General features: G+C 54.6%; 7 protein-coding genes across 7 annotated transcripts; 3 read left to right on the top strand and 4 right to left on the bottom strand.

Moving 5' to 3' along the window:
- Positions 1-559: 559 nt before the first annotated feature.
- EsH8_III_001380 (RNA 3'-terminal phosphate cyclase-domain-containing protein) lies at positions 560-1,918 on the top strand (the record flags this gene model as incomplete). Its single annotated transcript, XM_083263105.1, has 2 exons — positions 560-719; positions 822-1,918. 2 exons carry the CDS (start codon positions 560-562, stop codon positions 1,916-1,918), a joined length of 1,257 nt encoding a protein of 418 aa, XP_083123592.1.
- Positions 1,919-2,084: 166 nt separating this feature from the next.
- On the bottom strand, positions 2,085-3,725 carry EsH8_III_001381 (leucine-rich repeat domain-containing protein; the record flags this gene model as incomplete). The annotated part of the gene is made up of 2 exons (XM_083263106.1): positions 2,085-3,159; positions 3,208-3,725. The coding sequence occupies 2 exons, from the start codon at positions 3,723-3,725 to the stop codon at positions 2,085-2,087; spliced, it is 1,593 nt and encodes a 530-aa protein (XP_083123593.1).
- A 944-nt stretch (positions 3,726-4,669) lies between these two features.
- Positions 4,670-5,502, bottom strand: EsH8_III_001382 (thioredoxin-like protein; the record flags this gene model as incomplete). The annotated part of the gene is made up of 2 exons (XM_083263107.1): positions 4,670-5,387; positions 5,438-5,502. The coding sequence occupies 2 exons, from the start codon at positions 5,500-5,502 to the stop codon at positions 4,670-4,672; spliced, it is 783 nt and encodes a 260-aa protein (XP_083123594.1).
- Positions 5,503-6,052: 550 nt separating this feature from the next.
- EsH8_III_001383 (40S ribosomal protein eS27) lies at positions 6,053-6,586 on the top strand (the record flags this gene model as incomplete). The annotated part of the gene is made up of 3 exons (XM_083263108.1): positions 6,053-6,055; positions 6,276-6,338; positions 6,404-6,586. 3 exons carry the CDS (start codon positions 6,053-6,055, stop codon positions 6,584-6,586), a joined length of 249 nt encoding a protein of 82 aa, XP_083123595.1.
- Positions 6,587-8,484: 1,898 nt separating this feature from the next.
- On the top strand, positions 8,485-9,246 carry EsH8_III_001384 (ribonucleotide reductase inhibitor-domain-containing protein; the record flags this gene model as incomplete). The annotated part of the gene is made up of 1 exon (XM_083263109.1): positions 8,485-9,246. One exon carries the CDS (start codon positions 8,485-8,487, stop codon positions 9,244-9,246), a length of 762 nt encoding a protein of 253 aa, XP_083123596.1.
- Positions 9,247-9,611: 365 nt separating this feature from the next.
- Positions 9,612-11,257, bottom strand: EsH8_III_001385 (SIP1 domain-containing protein; the record flags this gene model as incomplete). Its single annotated transcript, XM_083263110.1, has 2 exons — positions 9,612-10,923; positions 11,022-11,257. 2 exons carry the CDS (start codon positions 11,255-11,257, stop codon positions 9,612-9,614), a joined length of 1,548 nt encoding a protein of 515 aa, XP_083123597.1.
- A 1,241-nt stretch (positions 11,258-12,498) lies between these two features.
- EsH8_III_001386 (uncharacterized protein) lies at positions 12,499-12,924 on the bottom strand (the record flags this gene model as incomplete). Its single annotated transcript, XM_083263111.1, has 1 exon — positions 12,499-12,924. The coding sequence occupies one exon, from the start codon at positions 12,922-12,924 to the stop codon at positions 12,499-12,501; it is 426 nt and encodes a 141-aa protein (XP_083123598.1).
- Positions 12,925-13,007: the final 83 nt, after the last annotated feature.

Here is a 13,007-nt window from a genome sequence, read left to right on the forward strand (position 1 = left end):
ATATATGGACAAACGGGATGATAATCTTATTAAATACTCCCCTCCCCCACTGGTCAAGGCAACAACCCACTGTGCCACAGTTGCTGCTCATCTCATTAGCATCCCACGCTGGGGCGCAGCACACCGCCAAATTTAGCAGGTGATTAGCATACGGAGTCATTCCATTCACTGCAGCTAGTTTACAGGCATCTTTTATTTGTTCCTGGCTCCTTTCTGAGAAGCAGCACTCCAATTCGGTATGGTGTTCCCCGTACAGGTGCGGAGGTCAAGGCGTGTTTAGCCTGGAGAGACGCATTGTCATGAAGCCGCTTCTCGGTGTGTGACTCAATCAACGAACGCCGGTCTACGCTCAAATCCAACGCCAACACTGGTCTTAAAGATTTGTCTTTCGGCCAGGAAAACATCGAGACTCATCAGAAATCTCCCATCCAAACATTAGTTGATGCCTTCAGCTGCACTGTCAGATTCGGAGACATATTGATCCAACGTAAGACGCAGTCCTCTCATACACTCGGACCAAGACCAATCGGCCCCCTCAGTAGCTCTCATGCCTCGCAAAATGGCGAGTAAACCCATAGAAATAGACGGCCGCACCGGCGAAGGAGGCGGCCAACTCGTACGCGTCGCCATAGCCCTCGCTGCTGTCAGTTCGCAGTCGATCCGCATTACCAACGTGCGCGGCAATAGGCCCCCGCGCGGGGGCGGAGGGAAAGGAGGCGGTAAGTGACATCCCACCCGACTTCCACCACTTACACACCACTTGCGCCTCGTAAAACGAACGTTATAGCTGACGAGTCCATTGGTGGGGGTCGTTGGTACAGGCCTCAAAGCACAACATGTGACCGCAATCCGTTGGCTCGCTGAAGTCACAGAAGCGGATGTCGAGGGTCTCGAGGTTGGCAGCAGCACCCTCACCTTTTGCCCACGAATCCCCCCCTCCGCGGCCTTGCAGGGCAAGTCTCGGAAGATCAATATCGCCGCGGACACCGGCGCCGCGAGTACTCTACTCATCCTCCAGGCTATCCTGCCGTTCCTCTTGTACGCTGCTGACGAGAACGCCACTCCCATCGAGCTGGAGGTCACGGGAGGCACGACGGTGGGTATGTCACTTTCGTACGAGTACCTAGACCAGGTCCTCCTCCACAGATTAGAGTCCTCGTTTGGAATCGACGTCTCGCGGCGGCTGAAGAAGCGCGGATGGAGTTTGGGGCCGCAGAGCAGGGGCTCTGTCGTCCTCACAATTCATCCACTCAAACTAGGCCAGACGCTGCGCCCCCTCGGCCCAGCAAGGAGCTACGATGACCCCTCCGGTCTCGAGATCAGGTACGTGGACGTCTCAATGATCGTCCCGTCGCACATGCACGAGGACCTCCAAAACACCCTTGCGCAGGACATCGCCTTGGCATTCCCAGATGCCGAGATCGACTTCAAAATCGTTGAGGACTCGGGCCACGACGCGCGGCTGTACACGCTGCTCGTGGCCCGCTCCGCCTCGGGCTTACGTTGGGGCCGCGACGTGCTCATGTCGACGCCGAAGAAGGGCAAGCAGCGCGGGAGTGTCGCCTCGATAATCTCCCACAAAGTCGTCGGCGATCTGGTCAAGGAACTAGCCATCCCAGGATCCACAACGGACGAGTTCCTGCAGGACCAGCTCATCATCTTCCAGGCACTGGCCGATGGGAGGACGTCGTTCCCAAGATGTGCTACAGCAGCGCGGGGCGACGTGGAAGTGTCGAGACAAAACGTGCCAGAGTTCGGTGTAGGGGAGAGAATGAGGAGAGATAGGGCGGATAAGCCGTTTGGGCATGGCAGCTTGCATTCGCAGACTGCGAGATGGGTGGCAACAGAGGTTTTGCCATCAGTAGAGTGGTACAATAACGGTACCATATGCAACGGTGTGGGAACGAGCTTCAGTTGAAGAACCGGATATCAAAAACGCCGCAGCCTATACCCTCATGTAAAGTTCAAACCCAGTCGATCTACCTCCAACTCCAAGCCAGCCTCAGAATAATTGTGAAAAATAATGCGCACCCATGTCCTCCTCGACATGATGGCTAAAACCCTTTTTTTACTTCCCAGAACTTTCACTCCGCCTTGTCATCTCCCGCCGGACGAATTGACCACTGTCCCTCTCTAATATCAGCAGGGCCGCACTTCCAAGAGCATCCTCTTCTCAAAAACGGAACGGCGCCGTCGTTTTCCTCGTCCAAGTCGGTCCATGGTCGGGCTTTGACGACGTAGTCGTCCTGCTTCTGCCTGCTCTCCACAAGACAAACTTGCCACCATTCTATCCACTGAGCCGTTGGCGCCACGAAAGGCTTTGTGCACACCGAACACGTCAGCCCTCCTACCTCACGTTGGTCTGCGGCGCGCTCCAGAAGGGCGCGCAGGTGGGCTAATGAGTCAGGGATGTAGTCAGGGAGCTCGTTCAGGTCTGAGCTCTTGTATGCGCTGCGGAGAGCTAACTCCATCAAGCTGGGAACGCGGCTTCCCTGTGCACTCGCAACGCTTCTTCCGGCTGATTTGGAGTGGTACGGAGCCGAGGACGGCGGGCAAACGAGAGATGTGTTTTGTTCGTCCTCCTTTCGTTCGGTTGGCACAATCACAGCCTCACGGTCAAGGCGGAAGTCAGAGTGAGAGAAACCCGAGCTGTCTAAGTAGTGAACCGGAGATCGCGCAAAGAACCTAGCAGCGACCCCATTGAAGCCCGGTTTCCAGGCATCGGACAGGTTCGAACCGTCTACATTGTCGCCACCAAGGTTTTCCAGGTCAGTAAGACGCGGGCAGTCTGTCGCTTGGAAGAAGTGGTTGCCCTGAAGAAGTAACTCTTCCAGTGCGGAAGGCGCAGCCATGAGGTCGAGCAGTTCAGCGGGAAGATACCTCAGCAGGTTTTGTGCAAGGTTCAGAGTCCGTAGGCTCCGCATCTTGCCGATCGCCGGGGGCAGGTCCCTCAATCGGCATCCGCGAAGTGAAAGCACTGTCAGATGTTCAAGATCGAAGATGGCGCCCGGGAGCCGCTGCAAAGGGTTGCGGTACAAATACAGTTGTAAAGCCGGGTCCTTCTGTTCGAATGGCACGCCTTCGGCCACAATTGGTATGCAGGAGAATTCGGAAAGAGGCCGAATGGTAGCATCAGAGAGGGTCCTAAGTCCCATCATTCTGGTATTGGTCAGATAAGGCCTGCTACCACACATGCGCTGCACTTACGAGAGGTCAATGTACTCGTTTCCCGAGTCCAGACACTGCTGAACTCTCTCCCGCGCCTCCAGCTCCTCGGCAGAGACAACATTTCGGCGACGAACAGGCGTCTGGTTCAATTGCGGCAGCCTCGACTGTGTCGGTAGCTCCGGCATCATGATGCTATCGTCCCCATCGGTGCTGTCGCTGCCCATCCACACACCACTGTCCAAGTCACGCTTCAACGTCCGCTTCCCTCTCAACGCCGGCCGCGGCTCTCCAGTGGCAGAATCGGATGACGCGGGCTGCTGATGGAACCAGGACCCAACGTATCTCTTCTTCCGTCTCCCCTCGACGTAGTTGTCCAGACCAGGATCGTCATCGCTGGAGAACACGGCCGGGTCGCTAGAGTTAGACCATGACGGGGGCGCGACAGAGTGGTTTTTAAAGTTGTACCTGCGCTTTTTGGGGTTATTACTGAAACGCTCGGTCTGCGCGTTCCACGAGATAGCTGGCGACAGGCTGGGGAGAGTCGGTTCGTCAGTCATGGCGAAGTTTTAAGAAGGAAAGAAAGAAAGAAAGAAAATAGTAAGATCAAGTTTGAATTGTGTGCGAGGAGAGGTCAATATCATGTCGAACTCCGAGCCCGCCACCTTCGCGAAGTGGGACAGCGCGTCGAGACGCCGCAGGTGGGGGCCTGAACGCGTTCGGCGCCAGGACAAGGGACCCACAGGGGTATGCCGCTCACACGATCTCCGAAGTTAGCTCCGAGTTCCCCCCCTGGGTCGACAGTAACGACCTCCAAAACCGTGAGTCGAGAGGGCTCAGCGCGCTCTGCTGCCAATGGCTCTTTGCGTAACTGCAGATGGACTGTTTACGTCCGTGTTTATGCGATCAACGTTCGTTTCGTCACGTATCCAAACTTGATCTTCCACCTGGGTGCCGGCAGCTATCCCAAAACAGCTAGTGAGCTTCGATCCAGGTCTTCGAGGAACACCCCGACTCCACACAAGCACGGGCCAGCGCCGTCGACTCAAGGGTCCGCAGCGGCAACCACGCGGGGCATTGAATGCACGAAATCTGGGAACCAAAGATGACCCCTCGCATGGTGACGAATATGCGATGGAAGTCAAGCACTGTCCTCCTGGTTCATTCTGCGCCTTTTCAAGCAGTCTTCTTGTTTCTAGTATTTTTGGGGGGTCCTCGTAAGTGATGATTTAATTGCGCGATCTGGCTCTGTCGGATGGGAGAGCTTTGCCACCTTATCAAAGGTCATGCAGCGCAGGTTGCGCCCACGCCAATACTCAGGATAGGCTTCTCAGGATTAGACCATCGTTGATATGGCCAGAGAGAATCACTTCCAGTTAATCGTGGAAGCCAACCACATGGCAGATGACAGAAGCTTCGGCCTGTTCTACTCCGGCCAGATTGAAGCTGCGCATCGAGGCGTCATATCCAGCTATAGCTAGACTAACAACAGACAAGACTTCTCTTAGTCCCACTCATCGTCGTCGCTGTCGTGGCCTTTTGTGTTGGCCACATTTCCTTGCCTTATGCCCTTGCCCATTGCCCTCTCCTCCTCTTCGTCCTCGGCTTGTCTCCGGCGCTTGATCACACGCATGTCCGACTCAGGGACAGCGCCAACCTCGACGAAAAGGTTGTCGAGATTGAGCAAATTGACCCTGACGCCTCCCATTTGCATCAAAGTCACGACTTGCTTAATAATATCTCCGTTCTTGTAAATGAGGATGGTCGGGCAATTTCGCTCGGGGTAGTTCTCGATGGCCTTGTCCGCGCGCATCTCGCAGAACTTAACTTCGCCATACTCCTGAGCTGCCTGCTTCCATAGGTCGGACAATACCCGCGATTCGACATTTGTGCCCAAAGACGATGTCAGGAGGACAAAGACGGGGCCATTGTTGGATGCTTCGGTAACCTCCCGCGAGTACTCCGGTTTGGAAATTGGGTAGACGGTGCCATGGAGGGCCTTTTTCGTGAGCTCGTTGAGCTCTTGCATTCTGCGTTGGCGGTATTGCTCCAAAAATGCTTCATCCTCATCGTCTTCCAACTCATCAAGCTCGTCAAGGTCTTTGCCCTCCAATCTATTCTCGTGTGCTAACCGGCGGCCCTCGAGAATTGCCTCTTCGATCATAGGGGTCGGGCTGGGTGGTTTTTCGGGGATGACGCCATGTTTCCGAAGAATGTCGTTCCTGGCAGCATGTGTCAGGAGCCGTCGAGTAGCTGTCACGATATAACGTACCACTCGGTGTCTGCGTTGGGATCATCGATCGGTACCGCTATTCTTTGCTCTGTCGGTGCAGCCATTGTGAGGTATTTGCAATGTTACAAACGAGTTAACTGACAGAAAGGAAGAAGAATGACAGAAAGATGGAGCACGAGTCAGACCGACGGAAGGATGCGGCTCTGAGAAATATGTCCAGCAACTTTAGGCCACAGGGAACTGTTGCAGCTGCCTAAGTACCTAACCTGGGAGAATAGCATGGAAACGTCAGGCACTCAAGGTGAGCGCGGGACACGACCCCGCCCTCACCGAGGCACAGTGTTCTGACTGAGGGATGACCTGGACTCCGACCCGCCAATCACAGCACCCGATGGATCCACGTCACGTGCCGGGGCTGCCTAACCCTACGGCACTAGGCCGAAAACCTGCTAGCGCGGAACTTTTTGGTGATTGGAGGCGAGTGAGGAGGATTTTGACTGATGCTCACATCCACCGGCGAACATTTTCCTCCACCCCATCACCGCTTAATCTCTGCGAGTGCCAAATCTGCTTCCAACACCACCAGATTCCCGTCAAGTCCGACCGCACTCGCACCGATAACCGATCAATCAACTTTCGATCAGATCAGTCAAGATGGTAAGACTTCCCCGTTGCTGCCTCACTCTTTGTGTGGCGACACGTGTGTGATGATTCCGACGAACGACCCGAACAACGAAACGAATTGGGAACACGCGCAGGAGAAAAAAAAATTCAAGAGGAGGAAAAGACGGTACGGCTGGGATACGGCGGACGGACACGACGATTGCGCACGCGATATTTGATGAAGGAACCATCATGCTGATGGCTTCTCCCCCAGGTTCTCGCCGTTGATCTCCTCAACCCCTCCCCGGCCGCCGAGGCCCGCAAGCACAAGCTCAAGGTACGCCCGCGATACCTCCTCACCTTACCCCTCCATCACGGACATGATACTCACACAGCGGACAGACCCTTGTGCCTGCCCCTCGCTCCTTCTTCATGGACGTCAAGTGCCCCGGTTGCTTCACCATCACCACCGTCTTCTCCCACGCCCAGACCGTCGTCATCTGCCAGGGATGCACCACCGTCCTCTGCCAGCCTACCGGTGGTAAGGCGAGACTCACTGAGGGCTGCTCTTTCCGCAGAAAGTAAACTGTCCATCGTGACGGTTTTCTTTTAGCCCTTGAGTATTAACGACTTGGACGGTTCATCACTGGTGGGACATCTCGGATCTGCAAAAGCAAGCGACCTGGGCATGGGCGTATAGACAACCCTGGCACGGGCTCTTAGAGTCTGCTGTCTTCGAACAGAACATAATCAGACACCTTTGCGGATAGAAGATGGAACATCCAAAAATTCCTTGACCAAAAAACACAGGGGCGTTTGGGGTCTCCGGATATCCTTTGCATCACCAATCGACGCATTTTTCCTCTCAGTTTTTCGCCGACAAACAAAAGCAATCGCTCTCGTCCCACCGTCTTTCCTGCGTTGCGTTACGCCTTTTGTACCAACGGGAGTTTGTTGTCTTCTCTCTGCATGGGTGGACAGCTGGAAATGGCTTTTCACATGAGCGTTTGGGTGGTCTGCGATGACCTGGACGTGAGGACGTGGAACCGCTGATTGAGGATCGCTTCATACCCGGGTGCAGTGAGTTCGGAGGAATCAGCACTGCTTGCGAAATTCAATGGTTTCCACAACGCCCGCCCCCCCTCAAGCGATTCGTGATACTCTGCCGTGGCGATGTGACGTGCTTGCATGTACCTGGACGGATCTGCGACGCTCCACAATCCACCTACCCACTTAGTCAACCCATCGTGAAATATTTGGTGAACATGCTTGTGTGTGACTGTGGGCTCGAGTGCCTGATAAGATTTGTTTCACACCTTCGGTCAACCCGTAGCACTTCCCAATTGGAGGTTTTGTCAACAACACTGCACATATTCCTATAGTGACTGGTTCGGTTCGAAATTACTTGTAAGGGTAAACGAGATGTTTTGTTCTGGGCACCGAGGATGAAGCTGGCTGTTGTATATGTTAGACACCAGGGTGTCGGATAGTTATACATAAAATCTCAAACTAAGTTGTTCAAACGAGAGAATTGAGCCCTTGTCTCACAGAATTATCTAGCCCACCTTGAGAGCCCCAAGATAGATGTCATCCTCTCAGCTTGCAGCACCTTATCGTTACACCACCCAAGTATCTTTCTCCCCAACCTGTATGATGCCCTGTTGTGTGTCGCCTCGGTTAAATGATGAGGCGCATATCAGCGCCGCTTTCATTCAGGATCGCCAACTGCCTGCGTCACCTTGCTTCGGCTGCACATACATACACAAGCATAGTTCGCCATTGACTCCAGTTTTGGTTCATCCGCCCAGTGTTACAAAATGGGCAGGTTTTGAAGTCGAAGTCCCCAAAATAGCACATAAAACATGAATGGATGCTTCTCGGTGAAGTTGGGGCGGACTCCCGTCCTTAGTGAAAAGGCAACGCAAAGGCGCCAATCATGAGCAGGTCTTTGTCAGTTTCAGTGCACATGATCCCCACAGCGAGCCCCTAAAGTGGTTTTAGTGGATCGCTACCGCGGGAATCTCGCGAAAAAACACGCCCTGACGCGCTTCGCCGCAGTGACCGGCTCATGCCTCCTTCACCTTAGCCTTGGAAACCGCCAGTGCTGGCACCGCCCAGATCCCCCACTTGCCTCGTGCCAGCTTAATCTCCCCCAACCTTCCCCCTTCTTCCATTCTTCTCCGGCATCATTTCCCCTCTTCCTCTCGCTTCTGTACGTCATTCTCGCTTGCGATCGTTTCTACGGTTACTATCTCTTCTCTCTTTCCTTCTGCGACTAGTTGAAGCTCTCCACTCTACCAACCCAACTTCCACGCCTCACGATCTTAGTCTCTCGTCTCCGGCGCAGATCAAAAGACATCAACGCTCGGGCCACAACCTCACAACGAACACCACCTCACTCCCGAAGTCGATATCGACATCACAACTCTGAGGGCATTGCAAAGCTGGCCTGGGCCATTGATCTCCCGTTTCGCTGCATAACAATGTCGGCCCCACGAACAAAGCGCCCCTTCGCCGGTGTATCAAGCGACCCCTCTCAACGGCAAATTACGTCCTTCTTTAGCACTCGCTCTGGTCCAGCTCCCGCAACTGGCCCTTCGCCAACCTCGGCGACGGCAACGCAAAACAACCTCCCTTCGGAGGTGCAATCCAACCTACTCTCTGTCGGCATGCGTGTCCGCAAATCAGTCCCCGAAGGATATAAGACGGGCTCCTACAGCAGCTTCAAACTGTGGACTGACGCAGCGGACACCCACACCCCCGTCGTCCGGACAACCACAGCCAACAACCCCAACATCCACTCCCGCCGCAGTGCCGCTGCCCAGCGCGAGCTCTTGCCCTTTTGTGGCATAAACAAGGTCGGCGGTCTCGCCAGCCAGCCTGCCCACTCCAGCGATGATGAATATGATGATGATGTGCCCGGACTGGACGACATGCCGGGCTTGAGCAGCTCCCAGGAGAGCGTAGACAGCACACCCAGCGACGGACAGAGCAAGAAGCGCTTGTTTGTCGACGGGGAGGAGAGCGATGAGCCCGTACAGATGTGGGCAAACCACACAGCCTGGTTGGAGGGCGAGATCAGCCCGCGCAGTCTGGCGCCGTCTGGATGGGCGAACGCTCGACCACTGGCGGTCCCGAGAAAGACCCGCCGCAAGCCAGTCTTCGAGCAGGAGAACCTGGATGTCGACGATTTTGAGGATGCGGATTTCCTTGTTACGCCGGATACTGATATGAGCGATGCCTAAGGGATTCGGGGAGAGGGTGGAGTGGGCGGTGGAAGACAGAGACGGAAATGCGTTGTGTATGATGCGTTGCTATTACAGGTACGGACGTGGGCACCTTGGGTTGACTTCGTGGTGGAATTTGGGAATGATTGCATGTGTACTCGGCAAGAGCTGCTTTGGGGACATTTGTCTTGATTCGCGGAGGATAGAGGAGAGCTAGTTTCTTTAGGGTTGGGTGACAGTATTGTATTATGCCTCTTGAAAGGCAGGTGGCTTCCACCAGTGTTGTATTGATATCATAGGTCTAGCATGCTACTTGGGGCCCTCCGGGCCAGAAATTGTATACTTCTTCTCATACACACCTCCCGCTCCCCCACTGTGACTTTTTACATACCTGTGAATGGATCCCGAAACTCGAGCAGGTCGCGCTGCCCGTAGAACTCACCAGCGACTGTCAGAATCATGTTGAGCGTGGCTCGCATGTTCATCCGGGCGCGCAGCCGGTCCGACATTTGCTCGTCGTCGGCCTCTGGCACCTGTTCCTCTACCACCGGCTCCTCCGCCGGCTCTTCAGCGGCCGCCGTGTCCAGCTGGGCAAGGAGTCGAGCTCGTGCTTCTTCGAGCGTCTCGGCTGGCGCAGGTTCCTCCGAGACCTCGCCTTCGTCTATCTCGCCGTCTTCCGAGACGTCCATCGCCTCGGATTTCTGGTCGTCGTCAATCTCACCATCCTCGACTTCGCCTTCGTCGGCTTGTTCCTTCGGGATCGGGGCAGACTCCGTTGGTTTCGTCGTGTCATCCTGCACTTCAGGTTTCTGACCCGGCGTCTCCCCGGTAGACGTCCTCCCACTCGGCTCCTCTCCGTCTTTGTCCTCAACTTCCATCTCCCTCAACACATCCTCGTCATCTGAACTCTCATCGACGGCATCATGGACCCCCAAATCCATTCCCTCGTCCTCCAACGCGTCCCTAAGCGCCGCCATGTCCGCAAGACTCTGCATCATCAGCACTGCCCTACGTCCCAAATCACGGACCCACCCAATCTCGGCGTGGTTCAACTCGCCGCGTTCCGGCAGCCGCGCCATCAGCGCCCAGAGCCAGCGACTCGTGCGCTCTCTGAGCTCACAGCCTCTGCGGAGGAACTTTCCACCCAGCAGAACACGGATGACGCGGAGCACTCCGTCCTTATCCATTGAGGCGACCTGCGCCGGCAAAGGGTCCGAAGACCGCAGGCGTTGAGACCAGATCGAGAACGTGGAGGATTTCGGGCCGAAAGCACCGACGTGATAGCCGTGGGTACGCGGGAGTGATGCGACGACGTCTGAGGGGGGTTTGGTGTGGAGGGTTGTGCGGAGGGAGTGGAAGCGAGAGAGGATTGCGGCAAAGTAGGCTTCGTGGATTGCAGCTTCGGGGTCGCCGTCTTCGTCCAGGCCTTCGTTGCCAGCCCATTCGCCGTCGCCTTCGTCGTAGTCGCCGTTCGCGTGGCCTTCGTCCCAGTTCTCGGGTCTCGCGGTGTATGCGCCGTCTTGGTAGTAGCCTCTGAAGTCGCCTTCGCCCGAAGTGTAAATGTTGCGGTCTTCCTCCACGTCCTCGCCTTCTTCTATGTCGTCGCCGCCCTCGTTCTGGAGCTCCTTCGGCAGCTGTGGGCCAATCGGGACCTTTGGTGCGACGAGGAGGTGGGGGATGCCAGTTGCTTGTGTCCTAGAGTACTCACCACATCAGCATCAACTGCACTACACTTGAAGAACCGGTTCAGCAAACGGCAAAAGAGAAGACAGGGGCGGGCGAGTTCTGCTTACCTTACTGATCTGAGATACGCCATGGCATCTGCGTCATCCTCAAAATCCAGATCCGGGTCCACGGGCACCGTCGTCGCGCTCGTGGACGACGAAAAGACGTATTTCTGTCCCCATGTCGGGTCAATATGGGCGCTCTGGTGGTCGCGGGTTTTGGAGTTGGGTTTCTTGGTGCGTTTGGGCGCTGGCTCGGCGACGTCGTTGCCGTCCGAGGCGGCGTAGTTGCGTTTCGATGCCATCTTCGGGGTTTCGATCTTGTGGGGTGGCTTGGAAAGAAAAAGTCGCGATCTCCAGCGCTCGGTGGTTGATGAGTTCGCGAAATTTCGTGACCTCAGCAGCAGGTTGAAGCTCCTGCTGCCTTGGCGCGGATCCTGGCCAACTTTTTAGTGGAGAAGGGTCCTTATTTAGTGGGGGCTACTTCTGCCGGTTGTCTACCAGCCGCCGCCGTTGAGCTCACCGGTTCACCGCGGATTTGCCAAGTTCACCAGACTACTAGTTCGGGTTCACACTCTGGCCGGAATGAATGTGTCTAGGTACACACTAGTCTGTCACTTTAAACCTGATGATTCGTTATGTTTGTTCCTGTTATCTACCTCTTTGAAGGGAGTGTATATTTTTGAACTTGAAATTCAGAAGATCAGGAATCTAAACCAAAGAAGTTGCTCGACGTTGTCCAACGAGTTGTTGTTAAAATTATTTTATTTGCGAAGGAATCGGCAGTAAAATCTCTCTGGCATCCTCTAAACTTCACTTCAAACTTCTTCCTTGCCAATACACCGCACGTTGGTTTTGAGCGAAAACGATTATGCTTCGAACCCACTTTCGAATTTAATAAACATTATTAGTTCACGTAGATCCGATATCGACTTGACTTCAAACTTGTTCCCAAACTTCTTTCGGTGTCTGGATCCCGTTATAATTACCTAATTCTGTTGTTGACGCCTATCATGAACGAAAGGAATAATACCTGGGTACCATAAAAACGAAATCTACCACGAAACAAAAGCAGTACATGTCAAATCCACGTCTCTCAATGATACAATCATCATAGGATTAATTAATAAAAGCAGTCAGCCTCATCCGCCTATTGTTTTCATTCGTGTATCACTGGTTTTCTTCAAAACCTAGTTCGACTCTGTGGCCCTCATAGAGTAGCCCCTTCCTCGAATATTAACGATAGATTACAGAACGTAGCATAGCATGGCAAATTTTCGAATGAGTGTGAATGGAGACATGATTCAATTTGGACCTAGACGCATCTCATATTTCCTCGACTCCCAAGAACTCCGATCCGTATCCATCATAGCCCATAGGTCTCTATGTTGACCTTTATCGCTGTACTCCTTTACTCCTCCCATTTTCCCGTGTAGTCGATAGCGTATCCAAGCTTGGCAATGGCAATGGCAAGGGCCTCCTCGACATCCTCGAAGCTTTGTTCAAGAGGCTGACGGCCCCAGTTGATCTGAGCTAGGACAGCCAGCTAGGCGTCTCCTATCTGCAGGATGGCGGTCTCGGCTCGGAGGGGATCTCTTCTGTGGTTTTTATGGCCGCTGCTGGCCTGTCCGGGGTTGACCTGGCTGGCGGCAGTGGAGTTGTTGGTGGTGGTCAAGCCGCTGGCTGGCTGGGGCTTGGGGCGGATAACGAGGCTGCGAGGGGCCTTGGAGGGAGGCTGCTGCTGCTCCTCCTGGACGTCATCAAGTTCGGCCTCATCACAGGTTCGCTTGACAGCGGCCTTGGCTGCGAACCCGGCAGTAAGCTTGGCCCGGAGGACCGCGACCTTCTCATCAGCAGCTGCAGCCTTTTGATGGGCCACAGACTGCTCGTCTATGGCAGCATCCAGCTCCGCTACAAGATTCTGTAAGTTGATGGCGGGGGTAGATAAGTCGAGGGTGTTGTTGGGAGCCATTGTCGATGGTCTGACGTACGAGTTCGGGATTTTGACAAAAAGGAGAGGTAAGACTTTCGATTCGGTATTGAAAGAAGGAGGCC

This window comes from Colletotrichum jinshuiense, chromosome 3, assembly GCF_051148585.1.
Source record: "Colletotrichum jinshuiense chromosome 3, complete sequence".
NCBI classification, from domain to species: Eukaryota; Fungi; Ascomycota; class Sordariomycetes; order Glomerellales; family Glomerellaceae; genus Colletotrichum; species Colletotrichum jinshuiense.